This window comes from Sinocyclocheilus grahami, unplaced genomic scaffold (genome assembly GCF_001515645.1).
Source record: "Sinocyclocheilus grahami isolate Dianchi unplaced genomic scaffold, SAMN03320097.WGS_v1.1 scaffold124.1, whole genome shotgun sequence".
NCBI classification, from domain to species: domain Eukaryota; kingdom Metazoa; phylum Chordata; class Actinopteri; order Cypriniformes; family Cyprinidae; genus Sinocyclocheilus; species Sinocyclocheilus grahami.
This window is the reverse complement of record NW_015505303.1, coordinates 861,490-882,590: the sequence shown is the minus strand read 5'-3', so window position 1 is coordinate 882,590 and position 21,101 is coordinate 861,490. Positions and strand designations below refer to the sequence as shown.

At 36.5% G+C, this 21,101-nt stretch overlaps 1 protein-coding gene across 1 annotated transcript in view; it reads right to left on the bottom strand.

The window, feature by feature from the left end:
- Positions 1 to 21,101, bottom strand: part of tenm2b (teneurin transmembrane protein 2b) — a 302,210-nt gene that overhangs the window by 212,752 nt on the left and 68,357 nt on the right. Inside the window, exons 3-4 of the mRNA XM_016278713.1 lie at positions 14,959 to 15,003; positions 13,337 to 13,612 (exon numbers count right to left, since the gene is read on the bottom strand). Coding sequence (XP_016134199.1) covers positions 13,337 to 13,612; positions 14,959 to 15,003 — 321 coding nt within the window. The remainder of the gene's footprint in view (positions 1 to 13,336; positions 13,613 to 14,958; positions 15,004 to 21,101) is intronic.

Genomic DNA, 21,101 nt, shown 5'->3' with positions numbered 1-21,101 from the left:
CTCATCTGTTCTTGAATTTCTTTAGATCGCGGCATGATGTGTTGCTCTTTAAGCATGCTTCACTTTGTCAGACAGGTTCTATTTAAGTGATTTCTTGATTCAACAGGTCTGGCAGTAATCAGGCCTGGGTGTGGCTAGTGAAATTTAACTCAGCTTTCTAAAATAATGTGGTTAATAACAGTTCTTTCATGATTTAACAGGAGGGGCAATTAATTTTTCATGTAGGGCCAGGTACTGTAGGTTTGGACAGCTTTTTTCACTTAAATGAAATCATAATTTAAAAACTGCATTTTGTATTTACTTGCATTATCTTTGTGTAATACTAAAATTAGTTTGATGATCTGGATCTTTTAAGTGTAACAAATATACAAAAACATTTTAAAAACAGGAAGGGGGCAAAAACGGCACTGTATATATGAACAAAATACACAGCAAACACAAGAAATCATTGAACATAAGGTAACTTACTGAAATAGTAATCACCAAACAGATCTTCATCCTCGTCATCAAAGTATGCTTGTAATGAAAAATTAAATCAAAATAAAAGGAAAGCAAATTATAAAAACAACAAATGTAGTGAACACAAACACACACGAGAATAAACTAAAATATAAAAGACCTTGAAAATCAAAGTAACAAAATACAGAAATCCCAGTTGTTGTTTTACTTTCCTGAACAATCTGACGCTGTGAGATCAATGCTCATAAACCCCCCGCATCCCCAAGTCTTGAGTGTTATTTCTGGGGAATGTTAAGGATGTCCATATTGAGGTAACATTTGAAGAGCCAAGCATATTGCTTTGGATTAAATTCAGTTCAGTGTGCTTCTGTGCAAACAAAGCATCTGTTGACTGCGCCAGAAACATAATTTATGCAACAACAACAAAAAGGAAATGTATGTGTAGACTAAAGCATGGTAACACAGAAATTGTAATTACAGTGTGTCTAAGCAACCTGACGAATGCAACATGCAAACAGAACAGATCAGATCAACAGAGCATTGCATCACCAGCCCATATTATTTACTCTTTTATTGCATGACCTGCTATTCATTTTTCTTTCTGTAACTGGCTTTTGACAAAGCCCATTCAATTTTTAAGTCTTTCCACGTCAACAATCAACAAGTTGACCGTAATAATCAACAGAAATGAGTTAATGGAATTTCATTATTTCATGATAACTCTCTGAATAGTTTTAGCATGTTAATATGCATGACAGTGTTTTTATGTATTTGGACTTGGCGGATTAGATCATGGCTGCTGCTTCAGAGCAAGTATGGACTTGTTTCTGCCAATAGATTCACTGACATGCTGCTGTGAGCATATATATACAGTATATATATTTATATATATATATACATATATATATATATATATACATACACATATATACTGTTAATTCAATAGCAGATCTAGACAGGTGGAGCAGGGGGAGGTGGAGAGTTTAATCTATCTAAGAAAGTTTCATGACTGAACTAGATATTAAATCAAATAACAAATCATAATGGTTCATAACAAAAAATGTATGTATTGGGTTCCAGCACTGGAATTTGCCTTCTTCCCCAACTACACAGCATGCCAAAAGCAGTATGGCAAAAGAGGATGTTCAGACACAGCTTCTGTTTCACAATAGGCATATACAGTATGACTGTCACCTTGGATTTTAGACTGATCATTTTGCAAACCATGATTTATTTAATTAAATATAAATTTATTTAGTGCTTTCAAACGAATAATCGCGATTAATCACATCCAAAATAAACGTTTTCATTTACATAATATATGTATGTGTACTGTTTATTTATTATGTATATATAAATACACACACATTCAGTATATAGTTTGAAAATATTTACATATACGTATATACATTTATATTATTATATTTTATATTCTATATAAATATGTTTAATATATTAACATATTTTTCTTAAATATATACATGCATGTGTTTGTATTTATATATACATAATAAATATACACAGTACACACTCATATATTATGTAAACAAAAACTTTTATTTTGGATGCGATTGATCGTGATTAATCGTTTGACAGCACTAATTTATATTAGAAAAATGAATCTATAAAATATTATTAATATTAATTTGTACAGTTTTATTTTTTTACTTTTGAATGCCAATGACTCTCAAAATATGATGAATCCTTTGCAAGAGACCTGTTACTAAAATAATTAATAAATAATGAATAAAGGCAGTATTATATTGTTATGTACAAGCAACAATTTACTATATATTGTGTGAGAAAAATATTAAATGTGGTATTATAAAGACTAAATTAAATCATTCTTTTATTTTATCTTAATATTATATAATATAAGTGTTTAAATATTTCCATTGGAAAGCAAATAGTTTAAATATTATGTGGAAAATATTTAATTCATATTTAATAATTACTTTAGAAAAGCTAATTTTTCTTTGTTTTATTTATTTATTTATTTTTGGCACAAAACTACTTTATATGCAGATATACAGGCGCTGTTAATATGCAATTAATGCAATCAATATAATTCTTCAGAAAGCAGACTGAAATACCAAAAATACCAAATACCAAAATAATTTTGTTGTCATTCATTTCCACTTTTATTAAAAAACTGTTCACACCTTTTACATATTTCAGGCACAGGGAATGTACTCAGGCGTTAGTATCATCAGCTTTTGCTGCAGTTGTTGAGACTGTGCAGCAAGCTGGAACTAAGAAACTTCCCTCTACAAAGCGAATGCTTTGAGGTGACAAAAGCGAGAACAGATTAAACCACAGTAACGTGGTCCGTACAAAGACTCAGACGTGGACGACACCTCTGAACACTGTCTCTTTATTACCACTTCTCACACAGTGGGTTTGCCTTGTGCAAAGGACAAGGGCAGACCCCATTAAGTGGCAAATTGCCGTCTCACGGCTTAATCAGGCAGCATCAGCATTCTGTAGAGAACATATGAAAAGCCATTATGGTCAAATCAATTCTCAATTACCTCTTTGCCGCCACCATCGACACGTTAAATAAACGTTCAGCGCTGTCACAGCTATTTCTCCTTGTGAGGCGACGATGGAATAGCTGTGCACGCGTTATTTGAGAGCCATGCGAATGCTAATGGATTGTAAACAATCATGAAATAACAGCATGATGTGAAAGTGGGACAGATAAGCATCGGAAGGAACAAGCAGCATTAAGAGATTCATTAGAAGCGGTCACACTCGCACCAGAATAAGGGCTCGCTGGACGTATGTCATAATGTGCCACGCACATGCACAGAAACACACGCACATTATTATACACAGATGCTAGCATAAATATACAAGAGAACACTCAAAGCAAATGTGTAAACAAATGAGAGAATTAAGAAATTAGCTTTTTTTTTGCATAATCGGCCTACTGTACATTTGTGCTTTGAATGTTTTAAATATTTGACATGTCCTTGTGCCACAACATACCACATTCTTCTTATATTTCTGTCTTTTTCACTTCACCTTCTTGTGTATTTGAAATTGCATCTTATTTAGAAGTTGATGTGATAAAGTGAGGATTTTTTTTCCCATTTTAATTAATTACTGCTTGCCTTTGCCAAGACCCGCCCCCCTTCGTTACTGTTGCTATGTCTGACAAGCCACACATCACGCCACACATCATGTTCTCAAGCTGTTAAAAATATACCGTGGAGCAAAGAGTAAACTGACAACGCGATGACAGACAAGACAGAGCAGGTTACTTTAGCTATGAAACAAAGTCTCAGCTTTCCATTTTTCATTTCAGCTTTTCATTTTTTAAGAAATTCAAACAATAAATTCCATTTTGTGGCTTATTAATGTGTTGTGACAGATTGCTGTAGCTCCTCAGTTCAAGCGGCACGTGAAACAATCTCTTCCTCTTTACTAGTTATAGTGCGAAATAAACATGAAGGAACATCAGAAGATATCTTGTTTCAACTACAGAAAGACAACAGTACACACAATTTTTCAAGATCAAGTCCACCAATATTAATCTACTCTCCAGTCTGGTTTGTTTGTCAGACAAAAATGGCAGATTCTGCGTTATGATTGGTCAGATTGCCTGTCAATCAAATTCCCTGTGAAGGGTCAATTACTATCTATGAAGGACGATAACGTAACATATTGGTGGGTGCTATCCACACAGAATGAGTTGATGCGAGCAGGGGAATGGAAAAAAACAAGGTTGTGAGACACAAGTTGAACTTCTTTTAACTTGTGTGCCACGTTTTTAGAATGGCGTTTCATGAACGAGACACTGCAAGTCAAACGCATTAGTCAAACATGTCTATATTTACATAGAAAAACAACGGAAAAGCAGCACAGTAAAATGCAAAAGCCTGTAAGGAACTACTTCTCTAAAGGCCCATTCACACCAGGAAAGATAACTATAAAGATAACGATAAAGATATAGTTGCAAAAATCTTTCTCAATATTAAAGAATAGCAGAGTCCACACCACAAGTATAACGACAAAGGCACAGAGAAACAATATTGTTGGAATCACTTTCAAAACGATTTTTTTCCAGCTGATGAACGATAAAAATATTGATAGCCAGTCATTATCAATCCTGCTGACATGAGCTCGAGAATTTAAAGAGGTAGACGAGCATGCGCTGAGAATAAACAGATGATATCGTCTGCTGGTGTGGACGCTAATATATCTTTAGATATTATTATCTTTAATATCTTAAGTCTGATATTGCATGTTTGCATGATGGTGACATGATGAAAAGCTGCTGTTATTTGTTTTAACAAAACATTTAATGTTAATAATAGTTTACAGGTGTTATACTTTTAGTCATTTTGCCTTTGAACTGTATTAAGATTTTAAGTGTTTTTAATATTATTCTAATATTTAATATTTAATCGTTTTTTTATATTATTCTAATCAATTATTATATTTTAATAACATACATGAATATGTTTAAGACAAGTTTGTACAATACAGTATGTGGATTCATATTTCATTCTTCTTTTCTGCAAAGAATTTAACAAGTGAATTTTACATTTACACCATGTTGACAACTTCATGTGTGATGCACGTGGAATAGAACTAGATGGTTAATAAATCAACTTGAATCATGTTGAAGTTGCATTCTTAAGATGACTAGATAAAAAATGAAGGAAGAAAAACGAAATCGAAATCTTGAATTGGTCAAACGTTCTGAAAAAAACTGAGAATTTATTTTTTGCCATATAAAGGAAAATAAAGACATACGCTAATCAAAACCAGTGTGACAGATGGCGGATCCATTTCAAATGTCAACCCTGCCAGGTCTGGATAGACCAAACTCAACAATCCTGTCCACCACACACTGAAAGAATTAGGATTGTAAGGTCATGAGAGAAACAATGATATGCTTGGTAAATATTTTCTGGTTCATTAATTTTGTATATATTGGATTCATTTAAATTGTGTGCTTATCCGGATTATTATACCCATAACAGCTCCTTTGACCTTTACACACAACAACACTAACAAACACTTTGTATTTTTGAAAATGGAATATTAATTTTATAACCCAAAGTCAGAATCTTCTAATAAACCTTATAAATTATCCCTAAAACATACAAACACACTTTCGCACAGCAACCAGTCACAGCACACACATTCACCGCTGACCTCCCCATTTGGTTTCACCTGTTGTCATGGAAACCAAAGCTCCTCGAAAAGTCTTTAAAACCTCTAGTTGTCGACATACCTGTTACTAGACATATTTGGAGTGGGGTGTTCATTAAAAAGCTAACCGTCTTCAATTTCAGTATTCACTTCCTTTTTCACGTTAAGAAACGGCGGGTTGGACGTCAATGGCAAAACTGTGTTATTTCTGCCACCAACATGAAAAAGAGCATAAAAGGCGAAAATCCTGCAGATTACCTAGTTTTCATAATTGTAGATCATCTTCATGCTCTTTATTCAGACACTTTAATTACGTGCGTGCCAGAAATCTTCTGGAAATTAGCAAATGTTCCTCTTTGCCTAATGAATTCAGCACTAATTTTCGGTTTTAACAGTATGTCTCTACAACAGTGGACAGATCTTTTAAAGGCATTTTAAGCATTCAGGGATTGATGTTAAATCTAAAGAACAATTAGTGATCACCTTTGACCTTCTGCATAATTCTGTTATTATATGTAATTTTGTTGTTTTATGACAACATAATTTCAATATAGCTGATGGAAGTGGTTTGGCTTTGTTAACATTAGTTTAAAAAGTAGGTTACACTTAATAAATAAAAAGATTTGGAAGTATTTTGGTCACACTTTATTTTAAGGTACAATTCTCAGTATTAACAAACTGTTCCTACTTTTGCATCAATAAACTCCTAATTTGCTGCACATTAATAGTTAGTAAGGTAGTTGTTAAGTTTAGGTATTGGGTATGATTCGGAATGTAGTATATATGGTCATGCACAATATGTGCTTTACATGTTCTAATAAACAGCCAATATGTTAATAATATGCATGCTAATAAGCAACTAGTTAATAATGAGAACTGGTCCCTATACTAAAGTGTCAGCATATTTTTCATTGTTAGTTCATGTAAACTAATGTAGTTAACTAATGTTAACAGTATCACTTTAGTTTAGGGACCAATTCGCACTATTAGCTAGTTGCTTATTAGCATGCATATTACTAGCATATTGGCTGTTTATTACTACGTATATAGCACATATTAATGCCTTATTCTGCATGACGATTTTTTAGATCCCTTAATCCAACCCATAACTAAACTTAACAACTACCTTACTAACTAATTAATAAGCAGCAAATAAGTGGTATATTGAGGCAAAAGTTGTAGTTATTAGTTAGAATAATACTAGTAAGAATTGGTCCCTAAATGAAAGTGTGATCATGTTAACAAATAGAACCTTATTGTAAAGTGTTACCAAAATTTCTAAGTAATACTTTCAATCAGGTTTCACTGATGATTTTTTTTGTACATTTAAAATGTAAATATGTAATATATAATGATGCTTTTTATAATTAAACAATATTATGCATCATTTAAATTTTAAACTCTGATGCTTAGATTGTGTATAAATAATTGGCTCACACTTTATTTCAATGTGTCCTTATTACAGTGTGATTGTAAATGTAAGTACTAAATAATAACCAACATGTACTTACTTTAGGGTTAGGATTAGGATTAATATTTGGTTTAGGTTTATTTGCATGTAATTTAGCATAATTTACTGTTATTACTATAGTAAGTACATGTAATGTGTAACAAGAACACTGTAAAAGAAGTGTTACTAAATAGCGCAATAGAGAGTATACAGAGAAGTGTAGTGCAAACAAAAACGAGTGCAAATGATTATATTCTTGTTTTAAAGCAAACAGAAACCCTTGTTTGCCTTTGTGACTTTATAATTCATGCAGCAGAAGGTTAATCTGCACACTCATATCATGCAATCATCTTTGGCCAAACTTTGTTTTCACATTTCACAGCTGATTTTGCTACAAGTTCTAATAACATGCGCAATGACTCCCAAGAGTTTGTGTCCTTAGACTAGTTAATGGCCTCAGTGCAAGCTGTGTGACAGTACACCACGAGAACTTAAAAGAGTGCGAACAGCGCCACGAGCAAACTGTGCCATTTTAATGAGGGCTCCTTCTCTAATCATTTAGCTGTAATCTGCCAGCGACATGAACCCACTGTCTGTAAAAGTAACCAAGGCTCAGCGAACAACAGAAGACGGGCAGATCTGAGCGAGGAGTCTTGGGAAAGGGAGCCCGGGAACGTTGGCCGAGCGGTTCTTTGACGCTGAGAGTTGACCCGTGAATGCCAACAAAAGCGAGTGGTAATAAGTGTAAGTGTTGCCTGAAGGTGCCGTCTTTATCATATCATCATGCTACGCTCTTCACACACACGGTGGCTGAACACGGCGCCTCAGGACTCACTGCTGTGACTAGTCACCCAGCATTCTCTTGATCAAATCCAGCTCTCGCCATCCCTTTTAATTAGCTCCCACGGTGGAAATCCATTAGTGGTCGGAGTCCTGCTGTGTCTCCGTTTATTTCAATGTACACAAATACACACACAAATGGAGAAACTTATTTTTTCTTAAACGCTGGTGCATTACAGTAACACACACAGACTTGAAGTGGACTCCACTCTCAGTAGGCAGAATAAAGGGTGGAGTTAAGGACAGGGATTGAATTTATGCCTGTGGCTCTGAAAGGGAAGTTCAGAACGGAGAAGAAAGAGAAAAACAAAGATCAGTGGGCTCTGCATGGCTCAGAGCAGCGGTACAAACAATGCGAACGATTCTTCTGAGAACATCACGCTGCTCCCAGTGTGTGCACATGCCGATGCTACGGTGAATGTCTGTCACAGTGGCAATAAGGCCACCGATGCCGCCCACAGGCCAAATGCGCATCAAACTCAACTTCTACTTTTTTGAAACGCATGCTGTCCATTACCCGAGTGAAGAACTTGTGTCACCAAGAATGTGAGATGGCAGGTGGCTACAAAACACGTCACTTTGGTGCTTGTGTGCTAATTACAAATACAGCTGGACACGAAGCAGATACTCATGTATGGATTAAGATTATTCATAGAGCAGCCATCTGAGTGGGTGTGGACCGTAGAGAAAAGATGTAATTAAGGCAGTAAAAGAAGTTCGATTGAGTGGGAAATGGTGTTTATGGTGATTTATTCTTTGTGGAATGCAAGATGCAAAAAGTTTAGGGTCAGTAAGACTTTTGGTTACACTTTATTTCGATAGTCCACTTTAGACATTCTACTAACTATAAGTAATTTTGTAACTACATGTCAACTACATGTCAACTAATTCTCATTAACTTGCAACTACATGTCTACTAACTCTCACAGTAGACTGTTAGGGTAGGTTTAGGGTTAGTAGAATAAGTTGACAAAGAAAGTGTTAGAAGATATTAAGCAGACAGTCTACTAATACTCTACTAACTGCTAGTTGACATGTAGTTGCAAAGTTACTTGCTGTTAATAGAATGTCTAAAGTGGACTATCGAAATAAAGTGTTACCAGACTTTTTCATGTTTTTGAAAGAAGGCTGCATTTGATCAGTAAAAATAATAATACTGTAAAATATTATTACAATTTAAAATAGCTGTTTTCTATTGTAAGGAATTTTAAAATGTAAAATGCAAAGCTGAATTTTCAACAGCATTACTCTAGTGTTCAGTGTCACATAATATTTTTTTTCAGGATTCTTTGATGAACAGAAAGATAACAATAACAGCATTTATTTGCTAAATTTGCAATATTATAAATGCCTTAACTGTCACTTTTGATCAGTTTAAATGCTCATGTATGAATGAAGATTATTTATAGATGTAGCTATCTGAGTGGGTGCGGAACATAGAGAAAATATTTAATTATGGGAGTAAAATAAGTTTGATTGAGTGGGAAACTGCAAGTGGTGATTCATTCTTTGAAGAAGGCAAAGTCGAGAGCAAAATACTTCACCTGGCTAACATTTAAGTGATAATCACTGTTGAACAAACACAAATCCATCCAGATTTATTTTTACTCCCTATTTCTATTGCATAAATAACTGTCATACTCTCAAAACTGTTTTCTGTTCTGGAAACTGTCCACATTGTTCATATGCTTACACTTGAAAGAAAGGGCAAAAACGATGGAGGAGTTGATCTTGTCAAATGAAGCACTGCTGAAGAAGTATTGCTTTTTACTGTTTTTAATGTCTGCGGGGCTTGAGTCTTTCGCTGCAGTCTCGAGAGGTTTTCAGTGGCAGTGTCATCAACCACCATTCCAAACAAAAAAGTCCCTTCCTTCAAAGACACACCAAAGATCCTATGAAAAGTCCCTAGGGGTGTAGCAGTCATTGGCACTTTCCACAAAAATGGTACATGGCTTATATCTATAAAAAAATTAAGTAACATTTTTACTTTTCAACCAAGGGTGATTAATTGTCAATTTTTCGCTATTTTTGTTTTCTTTGTGCACAAAACGTATTCTAGCTTCAAAACATTACGTCTGAACCACTGATGTCACATTAACGCTGTCCCTTCTGCCTTTCTTGTCTTGTCAGTTGCTTTGCTGTCTATGCAGGGTCAGAAAGCTCTCGGATTTCATCAAAAATATCTTAATTTGTGTTCTGAAGATGAACGAAGGTCTCACAGGTTTGGAACGACAAGAGAGTGAGTAATTAATGACAGAATTTTCAATTTTGGGGGAACTATCCCTTTGGTCAATTTGATTTGTTAAACTTGACAAATACACTATTATTCTGTAAATAGCTACATATAGTGTTATTTTAATTTTGCGAGCTGATTTGATCTAACATCTGATAGTTTAACATTGTATTGATTTAAGTCACAGGACTCCAGTTTAAACCCTATTAGTGGAAAGTGTCAATTTCCCATGTTAAATCCTCCGACTGTGTGAGAGATAATCAATGCTCAATGCCCAATACCCAATTCCCCTTATCACCATCGCCATCATCTTCCTGTCTTTCATACCACCAGCTCATGTGAAGGCGCACAATAGGAGCACGTCACTAGAAGAAGGCGAACAAAACTGGAACACTCCTGGCAGTGCGTGATGAGACGCACCTGGTGCTTATTGCATCTCGCTGCAGGTATCATAAATCCCGCATTGTGCCTTTCCTTTGCACAACCTGCTTCCATTAATGCATGCGGTGGCCTTGATGTCCAAGAATGGAGCAGCATAGCTGGGCTGGCTTTGAACGATGACTGCCTGCATTCAACCCTCTAGATCTACTTCCCCTTTCTGCACACACGCTCACCTCAACAAGGTAGTCTTGCTTCTTTTCTGTTAGCACCACCTGGAGTTTCACATCTCCTCCCTAAACACTTTGCTCCATTCGCTTCCTCTCCTTTTTATTTTCTGTGTGCAATAAAAGCCTTTCAGAGGCGTGCAACTCTAATCTCAACATTTTGGAGAACCTGCAGTGCTTTTTTTACAAGCACTAACAGAAAAGTTTGCTTTTTGATTGTGCTTCATCTTTGGTCTGACTAAATTTGAAAAATGTTTACAAAAATGCTCACAAAATTGATTCAAATAATATGTTTTGCCTCTCTTAAGTTGTAAGGGCTGATCACTAGTAAACCGAACCTGTTGCTAATCAGCTCACTCAAACTCGTTCTATACATTAATATGAGATTAATAAGCTGTATCCATAATGTAATGTAATGTTAAAATGTGAGCACTGCAATGTTCTACACCTAATGCAATTAAATAAAAATGATTTTTTTTTTTAAATAATTTTAATATTATAACATTTTCTATTGTAATGTATTTTAAATTGCAATTTATTTTTATGATGGCAAGGCTACATTTTCAGCAGTCATTATTCCAGTCTTCAGTGTCACATGATCCTTCAGAGATCATTTTAATATGCTGATTTGGTGCTCATGATTCAGGATTCTTTGATGACTAGAAAGTTCAAAATAACAGCATTTATTTAGTTTTGCAACTATCTAGTTTTGTAAATATCTTTACTGTCAATTTTGATCAATTTAGTGCATCCTTGCTGAATATAATGATTACTTTAAAAAAAAATCTTAGTGGCCCCAAACTATTGAACAGCAAACATTACTGTGTTCATAAATGTTTATGCATGTTTATATTAAAAAAATGCATATTATTGTCATTTTGCACATTATTTTTAACTAAAATATTATTTTTATAAACTACAATTATGTAATTTCAGACCATGTACTGTATAATGGACAAAAATGTATTAATATTGCACAACACTAATATAATTAAATGGACATTTCCATCAAAAGACAAAAACTACAACTAGGCCCTAAAACTAAATGTGTGAAATGGAGAATGAATGCTCACAAAATTGATTCAAATAATATGTTTTGCCTCTCTTAAGTTGTAAGGGCTGATCACTAGTAAACCGAACTTGTTGCTAATCAGCTCACTCAAACTCGTTCTATACATTAATATGAGATTAATAAGCTGTATCCATAATGTAATGTAATGTTAAAATGTGAGCACTGCAATGTTCTACACCTAATGCAATTAAATAAAAATGATTTTTTTTTTTAAATAATTTTAATATTATAACATTTTCTATTGTAATGTATTTTAAATTGCAATTTATTTTTATGATGGCAAGGCTACATTTTCAGCAGTCATTATTCCAGTCTTCAGTGTCACATGATCCTTCAGAGATCATTTTAATATGCTGATTTGGTGCTCATGATTCAGGATTCTTTGATGACTAGAAAGTTCAAAATAACAGCATTTATTTAGTTTTGCAACTATCTAGTTTTGTAAATATCTTTACTGTCAATTTTGATCAATTTAGTGCATCCTTGCTGAATATAATGATTACTTTAAAAAAAAATCTTAGTGGCCCCAAACTATTGAACAGCAAACATTACTGTGTTCATAAATGTTTATGCATGTTTATATTAAAAAAATGCATATTATTGTCATTTTGCACATTATTTTTAACTAAAATATTATTTTTATAAACTACAATTATGTAATTTCAGACCATGTACTGTATAATGGACAAAAATGTATTAATATTGCACAACACTAATATAATTAAATGGACATTTCCATCAAAAGACAAAAACTACAACTAGGCCCTAAAACTAAATGTGTGAAATGGAGAATGATCTTAAGATAATCTTTTTAATGAGACTAGTGTCTAGTGACTATATTTCAGATATCTTTCTGATGAGACTGATAACAGAAGTAGAACTGTAGCTTCACCACAGCACATCCACACAGATGTCTCTGAATTTACATGCTTGTGTCTGGTGCTTGTTTTATGAAAGGAAGAAGCTACAACTGTGTCAGTTCAACAGTCAGCGAAAAGCATTTTATAAATATGACCTGATAACAAGATAAACGCATAACGTGGTACTTGACATTGGCATGTTAGACAGGCTGCTTTGTTGTAATAAAGTCTCGTTATATCAAAGAGAAACACCACTTGAGATTGCAGGCATTGAGATGATTCCTCTTTGGTTTGTAAATCGCTTTGATCTCGCCAGCGCAGTGAATGCAGTCTTCAGAAAATGCTACGGCTTTACAAATATTGACGCCTAAGTGTTGGGAATCATATAAATAGTCCTTATTCAATGATTCAGTATGCTCAATTTCACCCCAAAAAAGACTGAAGGCCTTTGGGGGAATGAGAACATTTCATTTAGATGTCTCATTACACAGGCATTCGTTGTTGGAACTAATGTCTTACCAAATTACAGATTTTCCACTTAATTTAGATGCACTACCCTTCTGATAAATCTCCAATCATCAGTGTCTTTTCATTTGTCTCTTCATTGGTTTCATTTCTCCACACCCAAGTGTTTTTCTCTCTCTTTCCTACCTGATTCTTCATCAGTCTTGTGCTCGTTTTCAGAGTCGGTGAGAGTGAGAACCGAGTGGTCGGGGCTGGACAGGCAAGAGCTGCGGCGGGACTTCAGGGGCTGCCCGCTCCACAGCTGGACGGCGCGCTCTGGGGTCATGACCCCCTCGGGGTCCGAGTCGGCGTCGGATCCGGCATTCAGACCATATCTGTCCTGCAGTAGGCTTATATCGGAACAATATACAGTGGATGACGGAGGAGGCTCACACATGCCCAGATCTGCCAATGCGAAGCTCCCTGTAATGAGAATACAAGCATTAATGCACGAAAACAAGAAACAGTGTGTTTGCTGCAAGGCATCCCAGACTCCTTAAAGAGCTGGATGACTCTGACTAAGAACTTGCTTTGGTAAATTACATAATGACAATAAAATCTTCATTCTAGCTCTGTATTGTCCCAGTCATCTGCATTCAGAAAGGCAGTGAAAGGGATGAATGTAAAATATGTTATGGTAGGATAAAAGGGAAATTCACACCACACCAACAGACACGTTCGTCAGGTTTTGTCTGATCAGTTTGAACTGGTCTAAAGACTATTGGCTATTTTTACAGCTACGAGAACAATGTAACCCTTTGCAAACACTTTCGATTTTAAAGCAAAATTGTTTGGGAAAGAATTATGAGCATAATATGTAAAAATGTATACTGAACTGCAGATTCACACACACACACACACACACACTCACACAAACATTACTACAGTATTTTTTTAATTATTAGTATTACTTATTATTTTCCATTTTTTTATCAAACTATATAATAAACTATACAAAGCTATTTTACAGCCATTTGCTAATAAACAAAAAAGGCAGTAAATTAAAAACATACATACAGAAAAAAATATATAATATATATGTGTGTGTGTGTGTGTGTGTGATTGTGACTGTAATTATATTTATTTAATTTGATTTTAGTATTGTAAAGAAATGCATAAAGACAATGTTTATTTTATTATTTAGTTTTAACTGATTTCATGCTTTTAAGCTAAGCCTTTAAATGAAAAGACTTTTAAGAAGTCCAGTATGTTTGTAGTATATAATAATTTATTTTGTAGTATATATTAATTTTACAACACTTACGATTCTCTCTATCAGCTTAGATATATGAATTCATTTAATTTACATATGAATTAATAAGGGAACGACTATGCATTAATGAGGTAAACATTAAAAGGACATGCTTATTCGTGAATGAGGACGATCCATAAATCTGTGCACTGCATAAAACCACAGCAATTAATGACTTCAAAATAATGACTCACTATTACATTAGAGCGATGCAAAGCAGGAAACCACCAATATTTAATAATAACTTCATAAGTAGCTAAAAAACATTATGCTGAATGGACTTTGGATTCAACTACTCAGCAGGTTGAAGAGAAATTTGCAAGAACAACCTATTGAAGAGTTGTATTTTGCACAAATACGGGGAAAAAGCACAGTGCACATCCACATAATATGACTGCACGACACAATAGTTAATGAGGGTGAACAGAATAGAGGGCACACAAGGATTTAAATAGGAGCAGGAGGTGTTCGGGAAAGAGTCTCGTCCTGCACCAAGACAGACCTACACAGTGCATACCTGAAACGTAGTAACGAACGGCAACCGGGGCCAGCTCCACGTAAGCTGTGAGTAAGAACAGAATGTCCTTCCATCATCTAATAACTTCACTTGCAACACAATGCAAAAGTTGCACCACGTACAACAAACCTGCTTCATATAACAGAAACTCCCTGGCTGGTTTTATGTGTGGAAAAGTCATGTGGAGTGCTCTGCCTCCCTGCTGTTGTGTGTCTACTCCAAAGGGAAAAATCTTCCAAGGTGTAAATTTGAGATAGTGTCTAACTGAACAGCCAGAAGGCATTCTAGAAAAAAATCTCCCAAAAGGACCTACTTTATATTAAAAAAAAAAGGCCAAAAACCCAGCCTCCTAGAGCGTCTTGTCTGTTTAGACACAATTTCCTCTTTTTGCTCAGACACCTTGGACATTAAAGTGAATATTGCTTTTCAGCAGGTGCTAAAATCAGAGAGAGTGGCAAGGTCATTTGTTGAGGGAGGGGTTACCATGGTAACATACCATTTTTCGCATGCCGTCAGGTACAGTGAAGCGTTTCGGAAAAATGCATGAAAATCTCCCTTCACTTCAATCATCTCTTTTCAGGCCTCAGACACGCCCTGATTGACAAAGAGCCCCACTGTGATGGAGATGCAAATGTTAACACAGCCCGCTAAAAGTGTGAGCTCCCATCAAAACATTCCAGGAGAGGAAAAACAGGATGCATGCTGTTTCAAAACCCCAATGATTTAAAATGTTCGCATCTTCATGTTCACAGTGCAAAGAGGATGGGTCCGCGAGTCCTAAGTGTATGATGCTATCAACACATATCAACTGTTCTTGCAGGGTGAGCATTGTTTATTTTCAGATGAGACAGAGAGATAGATTTGGCAGAACATAATCTACTGCCAAACTATTTTCAGCTAAAAACCAGAGGATAGGTTATTATTGATGTATTTGCCGATTGAATGAATGATCAAACGAATGCATAGACAAATTTTCCATGATTTTTATAAAATTATACTTTACTACATATACTATGACTAATTAAAATTACATTTTTCATGTGAAGCTATTAAAATTAACCCAAAAATTAACTTAACAATTACTAAAAAATATCAAGCAATTAGGCAATATAATTAAGCACGCAGAGGTGGTGAAACTATGTTTTTAAATGGAAGAAAAGAAAGGAAAAGATTATTTATACAGAATTATTATTACTATAATCATGCACGGTTACTCAAATAAATAAATTAATAAATACATACGTACGTACATACACGCATATATACAAAATATAATTAAGCAATCTCACATTTGCACACTGCTGGACTGAATACCAGTGTATAGCCGGGCCTTTTATGGATGGGCCTTTTTCTCATTTCCTGCTAGAGAAACAAATCCTCGCTCACAAGTCAAACAGTCGTGGTGTAAATGATGCCTTCTAAAAAGGCTAGACCTTCACAATGAAGCCTATATTACTTCATAAATGTCAACCTATTTCAATAAATCCTCCGACCTTTCTGAATTCCATCCCAGATGCTTTGGTCTTTGAGCATTATTGTCTATGTTGCACTTCTTTCTTTTTTGTGAAGCTAAGCAGTCGTGCTTTCCATCTCCAGAGATCAATACTATCAGGGTACAGAGGATGCAGTCAGCATGCCCTGAATAATTTTGGCCTGCTTGGCTGAACTGCTGGAGAAAAATAGCTGCTGTGGAAGAGAGAGCTTCCATGATTCCTCTAGCCGCAGCACGGGCCATTTGGGTCATTTTGTTGTGTATTGCTCAGTGCTTGAGCTGACTGTCTAACGGCTGTTTCTTCGTCTGGGTCTCTTATTCATGAGTGCTCCTCTGGCTGGCTCTCCTCTTTAAACGCCTGTGGTGACATCAGAGCACTGCATCCTTTTGTTATGCCATCTTTATTATTTATGCCTCTGCTTTCTTAAGTTTGCCTTTGATTCGCAATGCAACCGTTAAAACAGCAGCTGCATGTTCATCGCCGACAACAGGAAAATGTTGTACAGGTGTTCGACAGCATGGCAAAACTATGACAGAACAGGTCAGAAAGTAAATTGCAAATGTTTTACTGAATATATGACAAAATACTTTGACAAAATAGACAAAATAGATTGTATTAATTTTTTTTTTATTAGTTTTAATCTATTTAATTGTAGTTATTGTAGTACTTGAAACAAGTATGGTGGGGCACAATACCTTTTCTTTCACATGCATCAAGATAATCGGGCTTCAAGAGGCTTATAAGGCACTATTTTTTTCCTTATAAAAGAGCAAATTTTCATTTCCAGGCTAATTTGCAAGGCTTATGAACCCTTGGATACTTGCATTAGAGCCCATTATGGTCGGAGGGGGTAAGAAATTAGGGTTAACTCCACTGGTTTACCATTTGCCTTGTGCAAATGAGCCGACTTAAAAACTCTGAGAGTCCAGGTGCTGGGTGTGACTAAGAGTCTAATAGGTTACCTTGAGCACAAGGAGAACAGGGAAATGCCAAACGCCCCTTTCTCTGAAGAAAAACTTTTTTTTTCACCTGACAGCAAAGTTAAACCTTTTAATCTTCAGAGGATAGAGTGAATTTAAAAACTGTACATAGACACAAATAAATAAATAAATCTCATGTCAAACTTGTATGACTCACTTTCTAGATCTTCATTTCTTCATTCAATGTGAAACCACCGTGGCAGAGCACTCTAGCTAAAAGTACATTACTGAAATTAACCAGAATCAAGTTTTTTTTTCTACTTTGAACACAATGTCCAATACTAAATTAAGTACAACACTGACCTTGGTGGTACTAAAGACCAAGTATTAAATCTTTGAAAGATGGGCTGAGAAGAGGCAAGATGCTTTCTGGCATAATTTGTAGCAGACCTGCCCTTGAACCCATGCTTCAATAGATAACCATATCAAAGCCACACACTGGGAGGGGAGAGATAAACAGCAGGACTTTGAAACAAGAAAAAAAAGTATTTTTCCTTTTCTTTTAGAGGACAGTGAGGAATTCCTCAGGGAGCAGTGCTGGGTCCCCTTCAGATGTAAAAAAAAAAAAACTAAAACAAAAAAAAAACCCTATGACAGATTATCACAAAATAAGAATTCAAGGTTAACATCTATATGTCAGGCAGAAATATTCTACATTCACATAGGGTATTCCTAGCATTTCACTTAAAAAGATAACCCAATTATAGTGTAGTACTATATGTATTGTACGCATTTATTTAATTCACACCACATTATTTCCATTCTGAAGTTGAGTTGTGACCAGGCCTTAATAATTAGAAAATTCTTTTCACAATTAATGTCTCTCCCAGAGTTTAGTTTGCAGTTCACTCATTTGTGGCTAATTGTTTGCTTTGCCGCAAATTTAGCACCTTCAGTCCACAGCTGCTAACAATATCCCTGTGTTCTCAGATTTAGAGAGCATATGGCTGACTAAATAATTTTAACGTCTTACAAAATAGCATTAGTCCTTCAGTTAAAGTCATAATGTATTCAAATATTAAAGTGCTATAATCTTTACACATTAAGTTTCAAACATGTCTCGTTTCTTGAGAAAGACATGGAACATAACCCAACAGACACACGCAGTGCCATGCAAATGACAAATTATGCTGTTACATAATTTTGTTAAAATGAAACTGCCTGCAGAAAAGAAGAACAGATGAGTAATTAATACTGTAGGTCTGGCCAATTAAATATTGACATGATATTTAAGTGCACTGTTCAGTCCTCCTTTTCTTTTGTTTTTTATAATCTATAATATACCCAAACAACAACAATGGTGCCAATACTCAACAACAAAACAGCAAAAATGTGTAAAATATTCTAAGGCGAATTCACTAAACTGCTGTGCACGCACACACACACACACACACACACACACACAAAATCACTCTCTACAGCAGGCTCCAGGGACAATCTCCCTGGAATAACCTGAGGTTAAGCGGCTTGCTCAAACGCACAGATAGCTCAAGAATTGCCCTTTGTGTGGTTCGAACCAACAACATTGATGTTTCCTGACCTTTAACCATTTTGCCTGCAAGGTGCACTCGCAATGACTGCCATACATGGTTTGACACAGTTTTCAATATAGTTTAATATTGAATATAAATTGCTGTTCACAATCTTACTTCCATATTCTGAAATATTTAACTTTCTGGATATTGTAGGATGGTACTTGATTGGATTACGAAAAGTGGGTGTTAAAGTGCGGTTACATATACTTTCACAGACAAAATAAATTTATTTCAAAAGGAATCCATGTAAATGGGATTCCTTTTCAAGGGAACTTCGAACTGCGTCCTCTAGGGGTCGCTATGGGGGACGCCTCGTCGTGACCCGTGTCTGAGGCATACATTGAAAAAACACCAACAACACGTTGGCTGGCGACAGCCCATGACATCACTACCGGTGGGATTATAGTATAAATAGGCGCCTGGAGAACATGTCATTCTCTTCTTCGTCTACACTGACCGTTTTGTTTGAAGCGTGCATTTTCGTGGTAAGAGCGATCTATATTCCTATCGTTATGGCGAGCACTAGCAAAGCGTTTAGAGGGTGTGTGCATCCGCGTCGTTGTTATTTGACACCTGATGACACACACGATCTCTGCGTTGTTTGTTTGGGCAAAGATCACGCACGCGATGTCCTTGAGGGGGCAATCCGCGTTCATCGTGAGAGTATTTTAATGAAAAGCTCCGCTCTCGTTTGTCTCTTTTTTCGAGGAAAGGGGGGCAGCCATCTGCTTCCCACGGATAAGACCCACCCTTGCTGAGGCATGGAGGAGGATGGGCTCGTGGGGATCGCAGGTGGATCCGGCTGATGAGTTAAAAAGGGGTTTTCCCTCTCGCGCTCATCGGCTGTGGACGAGAGTAAGCTGCTGGAGGATGATGTAATTTCTTTAACATCGTTTGATCCAGGGGCCGGTGCTCTGCTGGTTTCAGCCCGGTAAGAGCTGGACATGTCTGAGGACGGCGAAGAAGCTGAGGCCGAACCTTCCCAATCATCCTGTTCTGCGTATGGTGAGTTTTGAGCATTATCTTTCTTACGCATTCATCGATTCTAGCGTATGAGTTATGCCAACATCAAGGCGATGCGCGGAAACGACTATGAGAGGATGCCCCTGTAAAAAAGACGACTGGCTAGCTATCTTTCTATGGGTGAGACATCCTCTCTTAAAACTCCCTCCTTGCCATCTCGCTTAGATGGCAGGGCATATGCAGCAGCAGGTCAGGCTGTAGCTTCGTTGCGCACGATGCGGTGCTCCAGGCATATTAGGCTGACCTGCTGGAAGACCTGGATAAAGGCCTAATGAGGTAGCTGAGTTTTGCCGCACCACAGATCTCACTCTCTGTGCTACTAAGCATGGCAGCTATAGTAGGTATTGAGAGACATCTGTGGGTGAACCTGGCAGGCATCAGGATGGAAGAGAGGGGATTTCTTCTCGATGCGCCGGTTTCGCCTTCCGAATATTTTTGGTTACCTCGAGAAGTTCAGGGAGACAAAGGCGTGCTAAGCGGCCTTCAGTCCTTCATTTCACGATGGTCCAGGTCTAAGCCCGAACAGCATAGGGGTCCTGGTCTGTCTTGGTCTGAGAATCAGAGACAGCCACAGAAGGCTAATGTTGCGGCTCGCGCTCCTCCCCCGCCTGCGGGTAGGGTTAGAAGGAATCACGGGTCAAAGTGAGGTAGACAAGACCTAGGGATGTGATCCAGACAAGGCATAAGCGCTTTCGTCCAGATCAGAGTGGGGGGTCTTACATCTGCCCTTAGCTCCTAATTCCCCTATAACCACCAGCTCTCCACCTGACCGAGGTTAGGTAGGAATTTTCCTGCATTTCCATCTCCTATGCTGGACCTATATGTTTGGTTGGTTCTATGGCTTCATAGTGACCACCTTGCTGATGGTCTGGACTAGAGGCTTCTTTGAGTCGCCTCTTGAACGGGGCTCCGGCACGGGAACCATGGTGGCTGAGTATGATCCATTCTATATATTTATATGTATATATATGTTTTTAATGTGCTGGTGGTTATGTGTGTATAATCCTTCTGTGAGATTTCTTTGCAGCGTTTTCCGGGACCTATGTGTTTCTGTCCTTTTTAAGGTAGGTCCTCTGTGAGCACCCCTTTGCTGGATTCAGAAACCAGGTGCT